Below are 16608 nucleotides of genomic sequence, written 5' to 3' on the forward strand. Positions count from 1 at the left end.
TTTCAGTCTCTTTAAAGATAACTTTCCTAACTCTAAATTGATCACAGATTTATCCCTTCGAGTTTTTGGGTGTAGTGTTTTTGTTCATCTTCACAACCAAGGTAAACTAGATCCTAGAGCAAAAAAAATGCGTCTTTGTTGGCTATGCTTCTAATAAAAAGGTTTAGAAATGTTACGATCCAATTGATAGGAAGATTATTATTACCATAGATGTCACATTTGTTGAAACGCAATCTTACTTTGATTCTAATATTCAGGGAGGGAATTATAGTAAGGAAGATTCTATAATTGATCAAGAAAACACTAGGAATATACAACATAGGGATTCTAATAATGGGGAAGGTGAATTTATGATTAACGCAGAAATTAATGATGTTAATTTTGTTAATGAAAAGGAGTATGAAGGTGTAGAGTCTGATCATGAGAATAAAGAACAAACAAATGAGTTAATTGTTTACTCAAGAAGAAATCGAAATCAAGAAAGTGGAATCCACTAGATTCATCACCAAGAATCCGACCCGCAAGATCTTGTTAAAAGTTTAGGTAAAGCTCATAATCCAACCAATGAATTTTCTGATTTAGATATTCCAATTGCTAAAAGAAAAGGTGTTATAAATGTTGTCAAATATCTCATGTCTAACTTTGTGTCTTATAAAGCCTTATCTTCAACATTCTCAACCTTTGTTTCGTGTCTTGATACTGTGAAAATACCCAAAAATGTAAAAAATGCTTTACAAGTTCCTGAGTGGAAGGAGGCTATTTTAAAGGAGATGTGCGCTCTTGAAAAAATAGGTACATGGGAAATAGTGAAATTACCTGTAGGGAAGAAAACTGTGGGCTGTAAATGGGTGTTCACAACCAAATTCAAACCGGATGGATCTTTAGATAGATACAAAGCCCAACTAGTGGCTAAAGGGTACACTCAAACATACGGGATAGATTATCTTGAAACATTTGCTCCAGTAGCCAAATTAAATTCAGTTAGAGTTCTTTTATCAATTGTTGTTAATCTTGATTGGTCCTTTCAGCAGCTAGATGTGAAGAGTGCTTTCCTAAATGGGAAACTTGAAGAAGAAGTTTACATGGATCCTCCTCCAGGTTTTAAAGAAAAATTTAGAACTCGAGTATGTAAGCTCAGGAAATCTTTGTATGGTCTAAAGCAGTCTCCCCGAGCTTGGTTTGAACGGTTCACTCGAGTTGTTAAAAAACAAGGTTACTTACAAGGGCAAACTGATCACACAATGTTCTATCGACACTCACAAAGAGGTAGAATAGCAATTATTATAGTTTATGTTGATGATATCATTCTTACAAGAGATGATGTGGATGAAATAAGGCGTCTCAAGGAGCATCTAGCATTGGAGTTTGAGATCAAAGACTTGGGTCCTTTGAAATACTTTCTTGGAATGGAAGTTGTTCAATCAAAGAAGGGTCCTGTGGTCTCTCAGAAAAAATATGTGATTGATCTTTTAAAAGAGGCTGGGATGAGTGGTTTCCGCCCAACTGACACATCAATTGATCCAAATGTAAAATTCAGAAATAAAGAAGGTCAATTAGTTGATAAAGGGCAGTACCAAAGATTAGTCGGTAAGTTAATTTACTTATCACATACAAGGCCAGACATAGCTTTTGCAGTGAGCTTAGTGAGTCAATTTATGCACTCCCCAATGGAGGAACATAAAGAAGTAGTGTTTCGGATTCTGAGATACTTGAAGAGTTCACCTGGAAAGGGCTTATTCTTCAAGAAATCCGAACAAACAGATAGAAGATCTACATCAAGATACTGTACATTTGTTTGGGGAAACCTTGTGACTTGGTGAAGCAAAAAACAAAATGTTGTAGCAAGAAGTAGTGCAGAGGCTGAGTTTAGATCAATGGCTCAAGGAATTTGTGAAATGATGTGGTTAAAAAGAATTATGGAAGAGCTGAGGAAACCAATAACTTCACCAACAAAGTTGTACTGTGATAGCAAAACTGTCATTAGTATTGCTCACAACCCAGTCCAGCATGACATAACTAAACATGTTGAGATTGATAGACACTTTATCAAGGAGAAAATTGAAGAAGGCCAAGTGTGCATAACAAAACAACAGATTACTGACATACTCACCAAAGGGCTCTCTAAGACAAGCTTTGATTTTCTTGTAAGCAAGTTTCCTTATCTTTTAGTAGTTTATTAGAATAAAAAATTATTTTCCCAATTAAGTTATAACTCTTTTCTCTATTTAAATTCAGTTATTTAGTTAATAAAATATAAAACAGCTTTATTAAATGCTCTCTTAAAAACTCACATTAACCATTGCTTTTGCAGTAGGCAGTGTTTGGATGTATTGATATCATCATCCACATTTTGTCAACTTCAAAATAAATTATATAAGACTGTCAAATTTTCAACTCTTGTTTATGGGTAGCGAACACTTGACATTTATATTAAAAAAACTGTAAAATAATGGCCTAAAGAAAGTATCTAATAACAAAGTACATTTTCTCAGCAACTGTTAGATACTTCATTATTTCTCAACCCTAAACCTAATCTGCCATATATGTCATCCTTGCCTGAATGTTTCAATTGTTCATCTGATCAGGCTTTGCCATACTCCAAGCTTCAACATCTGCAGTGATTGTCTCAGTCCCATTGTTGAAGACAAACAAGTGAGCATCATCAAACACTGCTACCAATGGATATACTCTCGAAGTGATGCATGTTTTTCCCCCGGCCCCGAAACTCTCCACCACCGAGTAATCAATCTGCAGAGAACAGAAAAACTGAGAGAGTGAGAGAAAGAAGAAATATTATAAGGACAAGTTTAGCCATAGAAAGTCTATGGGTGAGCATAGTCTAGGTGAGCGGTCCTGAAATTAGAACCCCTTATCATCCATGTAGGGTTGGTTCTAAATGTTTTAAACCATGGGTTGACTTAGATTTCTAAGACAGTTTAGGACCAACTCTATGGTCATAAATGGTTTAGCGTCAACCCTAGAAGAAACAAAAGTTATTTGAAGGGCATGTATGTACCAAAGTCCTAAGTGAAATCTTATATGTATCATCCAAATCTACATCTACAAATCCTGCAAAAGATGGTTTGTATAGCCCCTCTTTCCTCAAGGATGAACTGCCACAATGTAACACAAAATTGATCAAAATATATCTAAAAGTTTGATATAAGAAAAAAGAAATATTGATTTGCAAAGGCAAAACAAACCTCCCAGAATCTGAGCATAAGAGAACAACATGCTTGTATAGACCTGTAAATACCCTGAAAAAAACAGGGGTATATTCTTCTAACTTTTCTGAAGCTAATGTTAGGAGCCCAAACGATCCAACGCCACCTTGAACAGTTGAACCCTTAAGGCCACAGAGATCCTGAGCATTGGTCCAGCTAGGATCAAACGGTTCAGCTTTGTCCAAGTTAGGTATGGAGAAGGTAATGTCAACATCAGCCTATGAAGATCATCAAACCAGTGAAACTCATGTTCAAAACTTGGTTTAATTCAAATCAATTAATTAAAAAGAAAAAAAGGGTTTCAATCTAAAGAAGCACACCTGAGCAGCAGTAATTCCTTTGACTTCAATATGTTCTCCCGACTTGAGTTCTTGATTGCTCAATTGAACATTTTGGCCTCTAAGAGTCTCTATTTCTTCAATAGGCCATTGCAGCAACTGCTTCCCACTAGGATCAAGCCACACCTTCCTTGGAATTGCCTGAGAAAGCGCCATGAAAGTTACTTAACAAAGTATCATAAAATCAAAACATTATCATACAAATCAATCAACAACATTACCTGAAGACCAGCCCATCCTTTCTGAACATCATCTTTAGCAGTATCCGATTCATTGGTCCAACCCCATAAAATCCTCCTATTCTTTGAAGGGTCAAAAAATGTCTTTGAAGCATAAAAATTCCCGTAGTCAAATCTAAGCCCATTCCAACCATCAACAAACCCCTTACCAACCACATATTTATCCCTTGCTTCTGGGAAATACGAACCTATATTATAATACTCATACCTTGTAAGATCTAAGCTTACCTTCAAAACATGCTTAACATTAGGGCCAAAAGCAGAGTTGTCAAGGCCAGTGTCCCCAGACAATGACACTGGGAAAAAATCTGCACATTCAAACATGCCAGTATTGGGCACCGAATGTAAAGGATGTTTGGCCTTTACCCATTTCCTGAAATCCCTACTTCTATACAAATAAGCAATCCCTCTCTGTTCCTTCGGCTAGCCACCACCATTCTCCAATGCCCACCGATCTTCCAAGCAGTTGTTGGGTCACGGAAAGCGGTTTTATTCATGGTTTCATCGGCAACCACGATAGGGTTGTCAGCCGGTTTGACCCATTTACGCAAATAAGGGTCAGATAAGTTCTCTGGAACAGCATAGTTTTGCACTTGATATTGATTAGGATCAATCCCTGTGTAGAAAATTACAGGCTTATTTTCCGGAAGAACCGTAGCGGATCCTGACCAACACCCGTTGATATCAAAAGATTCTGAAGGATAAATTGCAGGCTCGAGAGCTTCCCAATTGACCATGTCTTTGGATACTGAATGAGCCCAAACTATGTTGCCCCAAACTGCACCTTTGGGGTTGTATTGATAGAATAAATGGTAAATCCCATTGTAATACATAGGACCTGTTTGATAAAATGCGTGTGAGAATAACATAAACAATTACAACTTTCTAAAAAATGGGGTTAAAATGAAAAAGAATCATAGTTAAAAGGAGTGTATGAAAATTGAAATTTGCAGTGCTTTTTTAAAAAAAAAAAGACTTACCATTTGGATCTGTCGCCACGGCGTTTATCGATTAAGCAATCCCCCATTGAACAATGCCAAAACAATTTGAAAAGTTAGAGTATATATATGGAATAAAAGGCGGCATCACGTGTTAAACTAATTTAATTATTATTTAAAAATTTATATAAATAAAATAAACAGAATAATTTATTTAGCCCTCTATCTTTACGAAAAAATCATTATAACCTTCATTTAATTTTTATCTTTTTTAATTTTTAAACTTGTATTATTTATCAAACCAGTCCAAAATAAATGGGAAAAGTTAATCTTTATTAACTTTACTAAACATAGATACCACATTAGTATTTAATTAATTTTAAAATAAAAAACTAATATAATTTTTTTCACAAAATTAGAAGGCCAAATAAATTTTATGTTAACAAAACGAAAGCTAATAAAAACAAAGCAATATATATATATATATATATATATATATATATATATATTAGTGGCGAAGCCAAGGCCTGAAATGAAAAAATTGTCACCTAAGCGTTTTTATAACTTATAAACTTTTAAATTAATAATGGTAAAATTTCATGTTAACCCCTAAAATGATAAAATTTTATTTAATCATTTAAAAATTATAAAATATAATTAAAATGGTGAAATTATATTTTCAATGTCCTGAAAACATACAATTTAATTCCATCTCCTCCAAAAAATAAAATAAAAAAACATTACCGTTAATCCAGTTTTAGATTGTAAATGTGGATAAACCTTATGAAATGCTTCAACGACGCCAATCTTACTTATTATCTCACAAAACACCCAATTATTAAATAAACTAACAAAATATTTTCGTAAACTCCATTGAAATTTCTAAAGTGAATGTTGAAATAGGATGGTGATTCATTTATGTAGGACTGAAATTTAACAATTTCAAAATATATATAATTTTTTAAATGTTTAGATAAGATAGATTTTTATTTGAATTTACCAGTAATTTATAATATCAACATTAAATCTACAATTCTTGATTTTCGTTTTTTCTTTTTTAAATAACTGAATTTTAAACGTAATTAGTGATAAACCTGGTTTACTCATGCAAAGCTAGTGTAACAAATTATATAATTTTATAACTTAATTAGTATATTATCCTATATATAGAAATACATTATCTTTACATAATCAGATATAAGATTTTTCAAGATTGTATTAAGAATTTTAATTCATCTAGTTAAAGATCTCGATTTTGAAATTGAGCAAATTGGTCCCTCTCAAAAATATTAGAGTAATTTAATTTGTATTAATTTCAAAAGTAAACAACTAAAGATAATTAAGTACGGTGTTAATGTCTTCCGTCAATTGTACATAATTTTGATTGGTATAGCAACAAATTGAACCTTCGATGTTTACATATTTTGTCATGTTAACCTCAATTCTAATAAATTCAACATCAACATTTACACAAATGTTGCAGGACGGATTTGTTAAATTATGACCAATTTGATAAAATTTATAAACTTTGAGAGCTAAAATTATTATTATATCAATCAAAATCATATACAATTGATAGAAACATTATCGTTGTGATTAATTGTCTTTAATTGCTTACTTTCGAAATTGATATAGATTAAATTGTTTTTATTTTTTTGAGAGGGACTGGAGAGGTCTTTTTACCATTCATCTACTTTTCGGATTTAAAAATGAAAACTTAATTATTAACACCATTAAAATTCTTTGGTTAAAGTCGATTGAGTCTTAGCTCAACTGACATCGATATTATTGTTAATGCAAAAGGACGTAGATTCGAGTGCCTTGAAATGCATTGTCCCTTTTAGAGGAGCTATATATATCAAAAACAATGACTAAGAATTGTAGCTATAGGTACAAAAACAACCTGCCAATATATCAAGTAAACCAATTACCACTAGTCTCCTCATTGAAGTGGTGAAACTGGTTCGCATCTCGGACGATGATCGACCACTTTTTGTAATAGCCGATCTGGGTGTCAACGATCATGTGATTTGTTGATAAGATATTGATGTTTTAGTTTCGTAAACCTTAAAAGAAACCCGGGATTAGTCTGAATTCTATCATTTACAATGTCCTCGAAAACCCGAGACTGCCTGGTAGGAAGAAAACTATCCTGCCAATTACCAGTAGTCTCCACACGAACAAGCCCCCTCAATGAAGTGGTGAAACCGATTCGAATCTCGGACGATAATCGACCTCTTTGTAATAGCTGATACGAACTTTATAAACGTGTGGCAGTCACCGCAAACTCTAAGATTCTTTGTGATCCTGATAGGAGTTCCCTCAGGTGTGGCAATAAGACCAAACGTAATAGCCAGTTTTTCACTGTGTGTATACAACATTCCAACCTTAACTTCCTCATCAACATCGTGTAACACGAAGTTTGTGTCCGGAACATAACCAGCTAGCTCCAATTTCTCGATCAGACTTTTCAGCAATCCATAAATCTCCTTAGACAGAGGATGAGACTTGTCCCCAACACTAAACTGATGAATCTTGTTGTCAACCTCGATCCAGGTCCAACCCGGGATCTTTTTCAAGTTCCCTTTTGTCATTAAGTTCCTAACTTTTGCCATATCTTCCCACATACCGGCATTTGCATAAACGTTGGAGAGTAACACATAGTGACCCGGATTTTGTGGCTGCAGTTCGAGAAGTGATTTTGCAGCCCATTCAGCCAACTCTACATGTTTATGGATTCTACATGCTGCAAGAAAAGCACTCCATAGCCCTTCATCTTTCTCAACTGTCATGTTCTCTATTAACTTCAAGGCTTCATCAAGTCTCCCGGCTCGACCTAACAGATCAACCATGCAAGTACAATGCTTCACATCTGGTTTCACACCATATTTGTCCCACATAATGTTGAAAAGCTCAAAACCTTCATCAACCAAACCAGCATGACTACAAGCATATAAAAGTGAAACAAAAGTTATCCTATTTGGCATTATCCCACAATTCAACATCATAGGAAACAAATCAAGTGCTTTCTTGCCTTGACCATGATATCCATAAGCAGCAATCATCACACTCCATGATATTACATTCTTCTCTCGCATCCCATCAAATATTTCTCTCGCAAAATCAACACTACCACATTTTGCATACATATCAATCATTGCAGTACCCAATATTACAGTCAAACTAAACTTCATTGAACATATATAATCATGAACAAATCTAGCCTTATGCATGGCACCCAATTTTGAACAAGCGTTAACCACAGTCACCATTGTAATCTTATCAGGAACAATGCCTTCCTCTCTCATCCAATCAAACAAAACCAACGATTCGTTAGCATTCCCACACTCGGCATACCCATCTATCATAACAGTCCAAGTAACAAGGTCTTTCTTATGCATATCATCAAACAGTTTACGAGCATCATCAATAACCCTACATTTTGCATACATATCAACAAGTGCTGCACAAACAAAGTGATCCCAAGACAACCCAGATTTCAAAACAACACCATGAACCAAACTACCCATTAACAAATCCATCCTATCCCTACAAACTCTCAAAACAAAAGGCAAAGTATAATTATCAGGCTGAACACTACACCTAGTAAGCTCCTTAAAAGTTCTAAAACAATTCACAAAGTCACCATCTTTAGCAAACCCACCAACCATAACACTCCAAGAAACCGGGTCCTTCTCTCTCATTCCACCAAAAAAAGCATGAGCTTCATCTATAGCTTTGTGTTGAACGTATATGTAAAGGAGTTTGTTTGAAACGAAGAGGTTAGTTAATAACCCATTGGCAACTATTTGCGCATGAGCTTGTTTTATTTGAAAGATGTTTTTGCAGTTTAACAAAACAGAGACGAAATACTTGGGGTCTATATGGAGTGAAGGATGTGATTCCAACGGTTTTTGCGTATGGGTTTGGGATTTGAGGGAGGTTTCTTGAGTGTCTACAGTTGCAGCAAGTTGAGAAAGAGGTAAAAGGCGAAATCTTTCATGGTTTGCTGTAAGAAAGGTCTGAGTTTTCGTGAGCTTTAACATGGTACGAGGAAGGGAAGAATACGTTAGAGACTCCCTAATGCTATTGCCAACAGCTTCTAAGTCTAACCCGACCTGACCGTATCATTGTCGGCTCAGAGACGAGGGAACATGCAGCGGTTCGAGTTGGCGGCCGTTTTACTGTATAAATATGTCAATCGCCCTTAAAATTTTTAGGTTATTTTAGGTTAGATTATTTGAGAATGATGTTTAAATTTTTTAAATTAATTTATTATTGATATAAATCATTTTAAGTTTTAATTAAATTTTAAATTTAAATCATTTCAATTTTTTCATTCGAGTTAATCGATGAGTTGGATTTTTAACTTTTTATCATAAAGAAACATGAGAACATGGTGGTGCAATAAGGGGGAATATACTGAAGCTGAAATATACATACGGCCATCTTTGCAATAATATACGTAAATATAGTTCAGAAAAGTAGAATTCTCAATTTCGAGTATACAAAAATGGCATACATTACAAAGCTGCTTAATAAAATTTCACCCTGGGTATTGGGTGTTTACGTAACTCTATCCAGAGGTTCAAAAACTTCAAAATCCTAAGAAAGGATTATTCATACGAGCTTTTTTACTTGATAGAGAATGTAAAAAATCAATAAAACGAAAGAAAAAAAACTTATTACCTTTTTTTCCATTTTTCTTACCAAGTGATACCTCTGGTAACTTGTAGTATACCACCTTTCACCTCCATTTACTGACTGCAACCTTACAATCATCCAATGATGATGACGAATGATGACTGACAGGTGTGACTTTAATCATACAAAATACAAATATAATTTTTGAAAAGAATATTATGAATGTAAGAGAGAGCACACTGGATTTTAGTTGATTTCGGTAAGGGGAGAGCGTGTTGGTATTACTGATGACTTTAACAACTTTGGTTCAAATGACTCGTACGAGTTGTTTTCTCGAAATTCTTCGACCAAGGCTTCCATTGGCATGGCTCGTAATGATTCAATAGTCCCCTTGGTCGGTACATCTTGTTCGCTTCGTAATGGAGTCGTCCCACTCGGCTCATAATTCTATAACATTATTTGTAAAACGGTGCAAGAAATCGAATCGTTAAATTATCTGAATGCAATCTATGTTACTACTTGGCTCATAAGCTGTATAACAACATACCATATATGTCTGCTGGAATGTTTCTTCTGCTCTCTGTTTGATTGATGTAGCTTGACTTGAATGATCATCGTGGAATATCTTGAGGGTTTTGCCATGAGCTTTAACGGAATCCAAGATTCTGGATTTAATTCCATGTTCCTGCTCTGACATACCTGTATAGAATTACATGGTATAAATACCAATCGTACCATTCTAGTTAAAACTGAACGATTTTTCACCTTGCATGGTATGAATATATACAGTCCAGAAGAAACTTACTATCAATGTATTTAAGGGTATCATCAGTACTCTTCAAGCTATCTTGCTCAGCTGAAATCCTGGCACAATTAATCTCGGCGTCATGCTGCTCATTTGCATCAGAAGCATTCCTGAAAGAAACGAATTAACTTCAGAAAAACAATAAATGAAATATAAATAGAAGAATCTCGGCATTGTTAACTTCATGTTCCATATGGCAACAAGGCTGTAAAATATATTTTACCACTGACCTTATAAGTGATGCCATATCTGAAACATGTTTATAAGCCATCTCATTTACAGATTCCTGAGCATCTTTGCTGTGCTTGAATGCAGATTCAGCAGTCGACACACTGAAAGTAAAAGATAAGGAGAAATTAAGTCTAAAGATGCAAAGACAAGAGAAACTGATTCAGAGTACAAATATAGCATATTTTACCATTGCTGTAAAAGTGCCTCCATGCGACAATGTTTGGCAGCCGAGTAATCAGAACTGTCTTTAGCATCATTCTCTGCTTGCATAACAAATTCTCGCCATTTTCGTTTTGCATCTGTTGTAATACCCACCATGGAGGAAACATGTCCATCTAAAAATGTTTTGTTTGCCATAGCACTTTCTCTGATATCCAGAAGCCTTGCATCCACCTGCCAGAAAAACCATAAGTTAATCTTGAAAAAAAGAGAGGGATACGTAGAAAACAAATAGAGAATCGACAAACCAGCTCTTTTTGCCGACAAACATGGTTATACACAAGATTTGTCATATCAGCAATAAGCTTCTCGGAATCAGATTTTGATTGTTCCTGCATAGCATATGCTTGATGAGTAAAGAAATTTCAGCAGCATATCTCTGGGCAGGAATGTATGTATTATACCTCATAAACCTTCTGGAAGCTAGCGATGCTCTTCATTTGAACTTCATCAGCTTGGACTGCATGATTCTGAACCTTCACAGACTCTTCAGAAAGCTTATCAAGAATTCCATTGGTGTAATCAGAAATGTTTTTTGTTTGCTCAATACTAGCATGGAACCTCTGTTAATCAAAAGGAGACGCAGAAAAAAGTAAATCAGAAATGAAAAGAAAACTAAAATATGAACCGAATGAAGAAATCTACATATTAACCCATCAAAGGGAACTTATGCTAAAATAAATAGTACAAGCCAAACAATTACAGAAAAGAAATACTGAAAAAAAAAGAGAGAGGGAGAGATGCAAGGAGACAATGAGATCACTACATTAGAGGCAAGTTGAAAATTCGAGCACAAACCTGCCGTAGCTCCCTTGCAAAAAGAGCCATTTCTCCCTGGTGAGTTGCAAGAGTACCCTGAAGATCATTAAATATTGAAGCTGCTTTTCCAGCCTCGGATTTGAGGAACTGATCCACAGTTAATCAAAAGGGAAACAATAAAATGAGCTCAATTCCAAATAAATTAAGTTATTCCAACCTCAGAATATCAGCACCTACCTCTTCGATGGAATGTGCGTTTGAAGCAGCCAGAGTTGAAATTTCATCTAGGGCAGCATTGGAGCTACCCTTGTGCAAACGCACAATATTTTGGACTGCCTCCATCTGGGAAACATGCAAAGTCCTCGCGGCAGTGACCTTTTTCTTCATATCCAAGATTGCCTAAAAGCAATATTTATGTATGCAAGGTCAGCCACTGCTAACCAATGAACTCCAAAACAAAACAACTCCCACACTGAGGAAAATGTAAAACATGAGGTCACTTAAAAAGTGAGAATCCTGAATGCCATAACCATTTAATACCTTTTGATGTGTATCAGTAAAAGAACGACAGAGTTTCTCAACACTCTCAAGGTGTTCGTTTTGCTGAGACATTAATGAGGACACCAGGTTGCAAATAGAACCAATTTGTTGGGCAAGTTCTACTTGATAGTTGTTAACCACTACTCTATTATCAGCATTCAGCTTGTCTTCCCTTCCTATAAGGTAAAACATCATACTCAGGTTCATGTTTCTGTTTACTGATAAACACAATATGTTTCTATTTACTGAAAACTAAATTGAACGTACCAATTTTTAGGAACAACAAAGCATTATCCTTGACAGCTTTCTCTAAGTCAGACCTCAAAGCACAAGCTTGATGTGCTAAAGCATTTTCTATTTTTGACCATCCAAAAATAATGTCAGCAGAAAATAAATCTGAATATAAGCTAAAATTCAAGTAAATACGTATTAATCTTTACCTGCTTGTTTCTGCTGAGATATGATAAATTCTTTCTCCTTCAGCACATAACGACACTTCTTCAATTCTTCTTCGGAGTTGACAAGCAATTTGCTGGTTTCATTCAAGTTTTTCTGCATATTCAGCAAATTACTTAGCATCAATCTATAATATAAAAGAATCAGATGAAAGTTTTGAGACAGCTCACCTCTGTCTTCTCAAGTTTGCCACTCAAATCTGAGCACTGTCGAACTTGAGCAACATATTTGTCTTGCAATTCCTCAAGTTGCTGATTTGTAACATACCAAGCAAAAGACATAAACATAAGCCACAAAAATCAAACAGAGACGGCAAGCATCTCATCCGTCCAACCACCCCAAAATGATACCAAAAAAAAAAAAAAAGCTAACCTTCTGATGGTTTTCGAGAAGGACCCCCATTTTTTCAATCTGATCGGCCATTGCCTAAAAAATGTCATACAAACACACTAATAAGAATAAATGAAAACAAAACATTCAGTATAACCCGAGTACTTCATAAATGAACTGATTTATATAGGGGAAAATTAATAGAATAATAGGAAAGCATTAACACATTTAAGAAATGACATCAAAGAACATTATGAAATAATGAAATCATTCTTTCTACACATGAACATACACCCTAAAGGTAAGTGGGGGTAGTATCAGCCAAAGTGCACACCTTCCTTTCACTTTCCTCTTGGTAATACCGCTCTTTTGGAACATAAACACCATTTTTCTCACGAGCAGCATACACCTCTGAAGAAATGGGCAACATAAAAATGCAATGTATATTAATCAACATAGTTTATGAAGGAATACAATATTGCCCCATACTATTAATTTTATTAACACCCCTCCAATAAAGAAGAATCTTACCTCCCTTTAGGCGTTCAATTTCACCATAAAGGTCCTTTATAAGAGTTGATTTCATCATTTTTTGGTTAACCTACATAAGATTATCAATAAGTTACTAGTTAAAATTTTTTTCTCAATTCGAAAGAACAAGTCAATATTGCTATAGAGAAAATGCCATATTACTGCAATTCATGGTTAACTAGACATTCAAGATATAAATATACTACACGACAATTACTTTACTTGCTGGAATATCACTGTAATTTATTCAAGACAATAAGTAACTGTGAAGATAACAGGCCAGTTTTGGAATATAAATAATTCAGACTACTATTGAAAGGTTGGACTATAGTAAGTTTCAAGGAAGATAAACTTTCAGTTAAAAGAAACTGATTTGTTCAATAAAGATTATGTGCCACACACCTCAGGCTTATTTTTTATGTGTTTTGCCCTGTGTGCATAATCAAGTGTGCTTAAGGTCTCCTCCAGACAATGGACAGCAGGAGAAACTGTTGCTATAATGCAAGTCTTTGTTCTTCCCCCAAGTGAATCACGGAGTAATCGAGTAAGCTTGCTATCCCTAAATTCCAATTACACTAAATAATTAGAAAAAAACATGCAATGATCATTAAATCAACTCTAAGAAGCAATTTCAAACCTGTATGGAACATGCCCAAGATGCTCCACGAGAGCACTTATAACTCGTCCTAAAGTAAGCAAACTCTTATTAATTTCACCAGCTTCTCTTGCACGACCCTGTAAATATCAACATCAACCAACACATTAACTATTTCTAATAGGTGAATTAAGATCCAACATTCGACCAGAACATTAATTGTACTAGAAAGACATACATCCCTAGCACCAGATCGAGATATATTTTCTGATCCTGCTAAATCAACCAAATTCAGCTTCCCACACTTTATAAGCTCTTCACCTTCTGGTGTCGCCTCCTTAATATGAATTGTAATAGAAAATAAAGAATGCGACCGACTGAAATAAACCAGAATTCTTCAATCAAACAAAAAGAGAAAAAAGCTGAACTTTCAAACATAAAATCAAATAACAATTACCTTGACTGCTTATTCAACAAAGTCTCTGCAGTTCGACGTTTAGCAGACCCTCTTTCAAGCAAAGTAAATATCTCACTAGAAGTTGTAACAATTTCTTCTTCTAAACCTCTCACAAGAACTCCACCTTTCCCATCTTCCATAAGTGGCAACGTCTTCTTCTGCTTCTCCTCCAAAACAACTTTTGAAATTTCTTCAGGCGCAAGTAAATCAGTAATTTCCTCATTATATAGTTCCAAAAATGTAACTTTTACGCTGTATTCTGCATTCTGACCCTCTAAGGTATCAAATATTTGTTGAACTGCTCTCGGGATAACCCCTGCATCAGCTGGCAACTCGCCATTATGTCCCGCCTGTCACGTTTGCATAGAATAAGATTAACAAATTAGAGTGTATAAATTAAACAAGGCCTAAAATTAGAAACAGATGTAAGCAAGAACACAGATATTTGATCTATATTACCTTTCCCCTCTTGCATTCACCTTCCATAGTGTAAGTTTTGCCAGTACCAGTTTGCCCATAAGCAAAAATAGTACAGTTAAAACCTTCTAAGACTTCATTCACAATCGGAACCACTGCTTGTTCGTATAGATCTTTTTGTTGGGCTGTTGGCCCAAATACCTGTTCAAAAATTAAAATCCCTGACAGATTGAACATTTACCGGAGAAAACAAATCCAACTATAATATTAATTGATCAATTAACTAATTAAAATTTTACGATCACAAAAAAGGAAACCTTATCGAAAGTGAAAACCCTATCGATATGCTTCCCGGCGATGTTCTGCGAAACAGCCACTTCTCGTTGGAACTCATTACAAGTCACTACCTGCGGCGCATTGTTCCTTAACTCATCTTCACTAAATGGCCTGAATTTTTACAGATTAAAAAAAAAATCAAAATCTATCAAATCAAATGAAATGAAATTACAGGACCTAAGAAACCCTAAGTGGAAATTAGATTTAAGAAATGAAGAAAAAACCTGCAACGGAGGAGGACTTGAACGTTGACGCCTTTCTCTCTTTCGTGGCGACCGGACATTTTTCAAATCGTTGAAGAGGTGAAGAATCGCAGGAAACTATTTTCGATATGATTTTTGCTTTGTTTTTGTTGATCTATATGACTGTTTAGATCGGGTTTTTGAATTTGGTTCCTTTTTTTTTTTTTTTTTGCCTTTGTGGGTTTGTGTATTGGAGAAATAAATCTGAAAGGGAGAAAGAGCGGGCTTTAGAATGAGATTTGAATTTTTTGAAAGGAGGCGCTCCGGGGGAGCCGTTGGGTTTATATGCTTTGTTGGATTGTTAATCGGACGGTCTAGATTAGTTAAATCAGTTGGACTGCATTGCCCTTATGAATTATTTATAATGCCTTGTGATTTTAGTTTTTTTTAACGTGACTGAGCCTGGCCCACTTATACTTGGCCCAATCAAGCCTTTCTTGTTGGTCTACGTTTTTCTATTAGTAAATAAAGAATACATAGCCTAAAAATTAGGAATGTATAGGTAGAATTCTCCACGTGTAGAGAGCTATGAACATCTTCTTCTAGTAGTCTTCTTATATACTGTGGTGGATATTGGGAATAACTAATTGATTTAGGGTGGGTTTGGATGGGTGATTGGGTGTGGTGCGGTGTGGTGCGTTTAACTTACTTTTTGTCTCACGCTACAGTATCGTTACAGTATCTAATCTCACCGCCATCGCTGTTTTTACACTAACCGCAGATAAACGTACCGTCCATCTAAACTCACCCTTAATTGCCCTATTGTTGCCTTGGTCAAGCAGTCAGCCATGTTGTTACTCTCTTTTAATACCTGTCTAAATTTCATTTTCTAATCCTTATTGCACCATTCATATATTAATTGAACTTCTCTAATATTATTAATTGATGCGAACTCATTTTAAATAGTATCAATTAACATTGCACTGTTGCAATTAGAGGTGATCATGGGTTGGGCTACTCGACCCGGCCCGACGGCCCGCCCAAAAAATGAGAGGGTTCGGATAAAAATATAGGCCCGAAATATGAGTTTGAGCAAAAAAACGAGGCCCGTTTAGAAAACGAACTGCGCCTCGGGTAAAACTTTTTTGGCCCGGGCCCGGCCCTGCTCGAATTATATATTAAATATATTTTTTTATTATTTTTAATCAAGTATACTTTTTAAAATTTAATATGCTATTTTCTTTCGAGCCGGGCTTGGACAAATTTTTAGGCCTATATTTCAAGTCGGGCCGGGCCCAAGCCTAGAAAACAGGTCTAAAACTTTGTCTGAGTCCAGCCCGGCCCATGACCACCTCTAATCGCAATCA

General features: G+C 35.3%; 3 protein-coding genes across 3 annotated transcripts; all 3 read right to left on the minus strand.

The window, feature by feature from the left end:
• Nucleotides 1-2367: 2367 nt before the first annotated feature.
• On the minus strand, nucleotides 2368-4839 carry LOC105786331 (beta-fructofuranosidase, insoluble isoenzyme 1-like). Its single transcript, XM_052635309.1, is given in 7 exon segments — nucleotides 2368-2748; nucleotides 3017-3113; nucleotides 3204-3442; nucleotides 3545-3703; nucleotides 3784-4217; nucleotides 4220-4639; nucleotides 4782-4839. Coding segments are annotated over 6 exon segments (1527 nt in total). The 5' UTR covers nucleotides 4635-4639; nucleotides 4782-4839; the 3' UTR covers nucleotides 2368-2565.
• A 1929-nt stretch (nucleotides 4840-6768) lies between these two features.
• LOC105786330 (pentatricopeptide repeat-containing protein At2g33760) lies at nucleotides 6769-8945 on the minus strand. Its single transcript, XM_012612706.2, has one exon. It carries the CDS (start codon nucleotides 8783-8785, stop codon nucleotides 6899-6901), a length of 1887 nt encoding a protein of 628 aa, XP_012468160.1. The 5' UTR covers nucleotides 8786-8945; the 3' UTR covers nucleotides 6769-6898.
• A 256-nt stretch (nucleotides 8946-9201) lies between these two features.
• On the minus strand, nucleotides 9202-15542 carry LOC105786332 (kinesin-like protein KIN-5C). Its single transcript, XM_012612708.2, has 23 exons — nucleotides 15284-15542; nucleotides 15041-15170; nucleotides 14766-14924; nucleotides 14307-14656; nucleotides 14088-14226; nucleotides 13892-13989; nucleotides 13657-13813; nucleotides 13255-13324; nucleotides 13058-13134; nucleotides 12766-12819; nucleotides 12564-12644; nucleotides 12378-12489; nucleotides 12205-12291; nucleotides 11938-12113; nucleotides 11635-11796; nucleotides 11437-11544; nucleotides 11043-11201; nucleotides 10887-10970; nucleotides 10607-10812; nucleotides 10419-10520; nucleotides 10189-10298; nucleotides 9931-10082; nucleotides 9202-9830 (listed from the first exon to the last, which is right to left on the minus strand). The coding sequence occupies exons 1-23, from the start codon at nucleotides 15340-15342 to the stop codon at nucleotides 9630-9632; spliced, it is 3033 nt and encodes a 1010-aa protein (XP_012468162.1). The 5' UTR covers nucleotides 15343-15542; the 3' UTR covers nucleotides 9202-9629.
• Between the last annotated feature and the right edge of the window lie 1066 nt (nucleotides 15543-16608).

This window comes from Gossypium raimondii, chromosome 1 (genome assembly GCF_025698545.1).
Source record: "Gossypium raimondii isolate GPD5lz chromosome 1, ASM2569854v1, whole genome shotgun sequence".
NCBI classification, from domain to species: Eukaryota; Viridiplantae; Streptophyta; class Magnoliopsida; order Malvales; family Malvaceae; genus Gossypium; species Gossypium raimondii.

Coding starts and splice junctions, on each gene's coding strand:
- LOC105786330 (XM_012612706.2), bottom strand. CDS start 8,785: ATGTTAAAGCTCACGAAAACTCAGACCTTTCTTACAGCAAACCATGAA.
- LOC105786332 (XM_012612708.2), bottom strand. CDS start 15,342: ATGTCCGGTCGCCACGAAAGAGAGAAAGGCGTCAACGTTCAAGTCCTC. Junction 14,657..14,765: donor GTGAATGCAAGAGGGGAAAG/GTAATATAGATC, acceptor CAAACGTGACAG/GCGGGACATAATGGCGAGTT. Junction 13,325..13,656: donor ACATAAAAAATAAGCCTGAG/GTGTGTGGCACA, acceptor AATCTTATGTAG/GTTAACCAAAAAATGATGAA.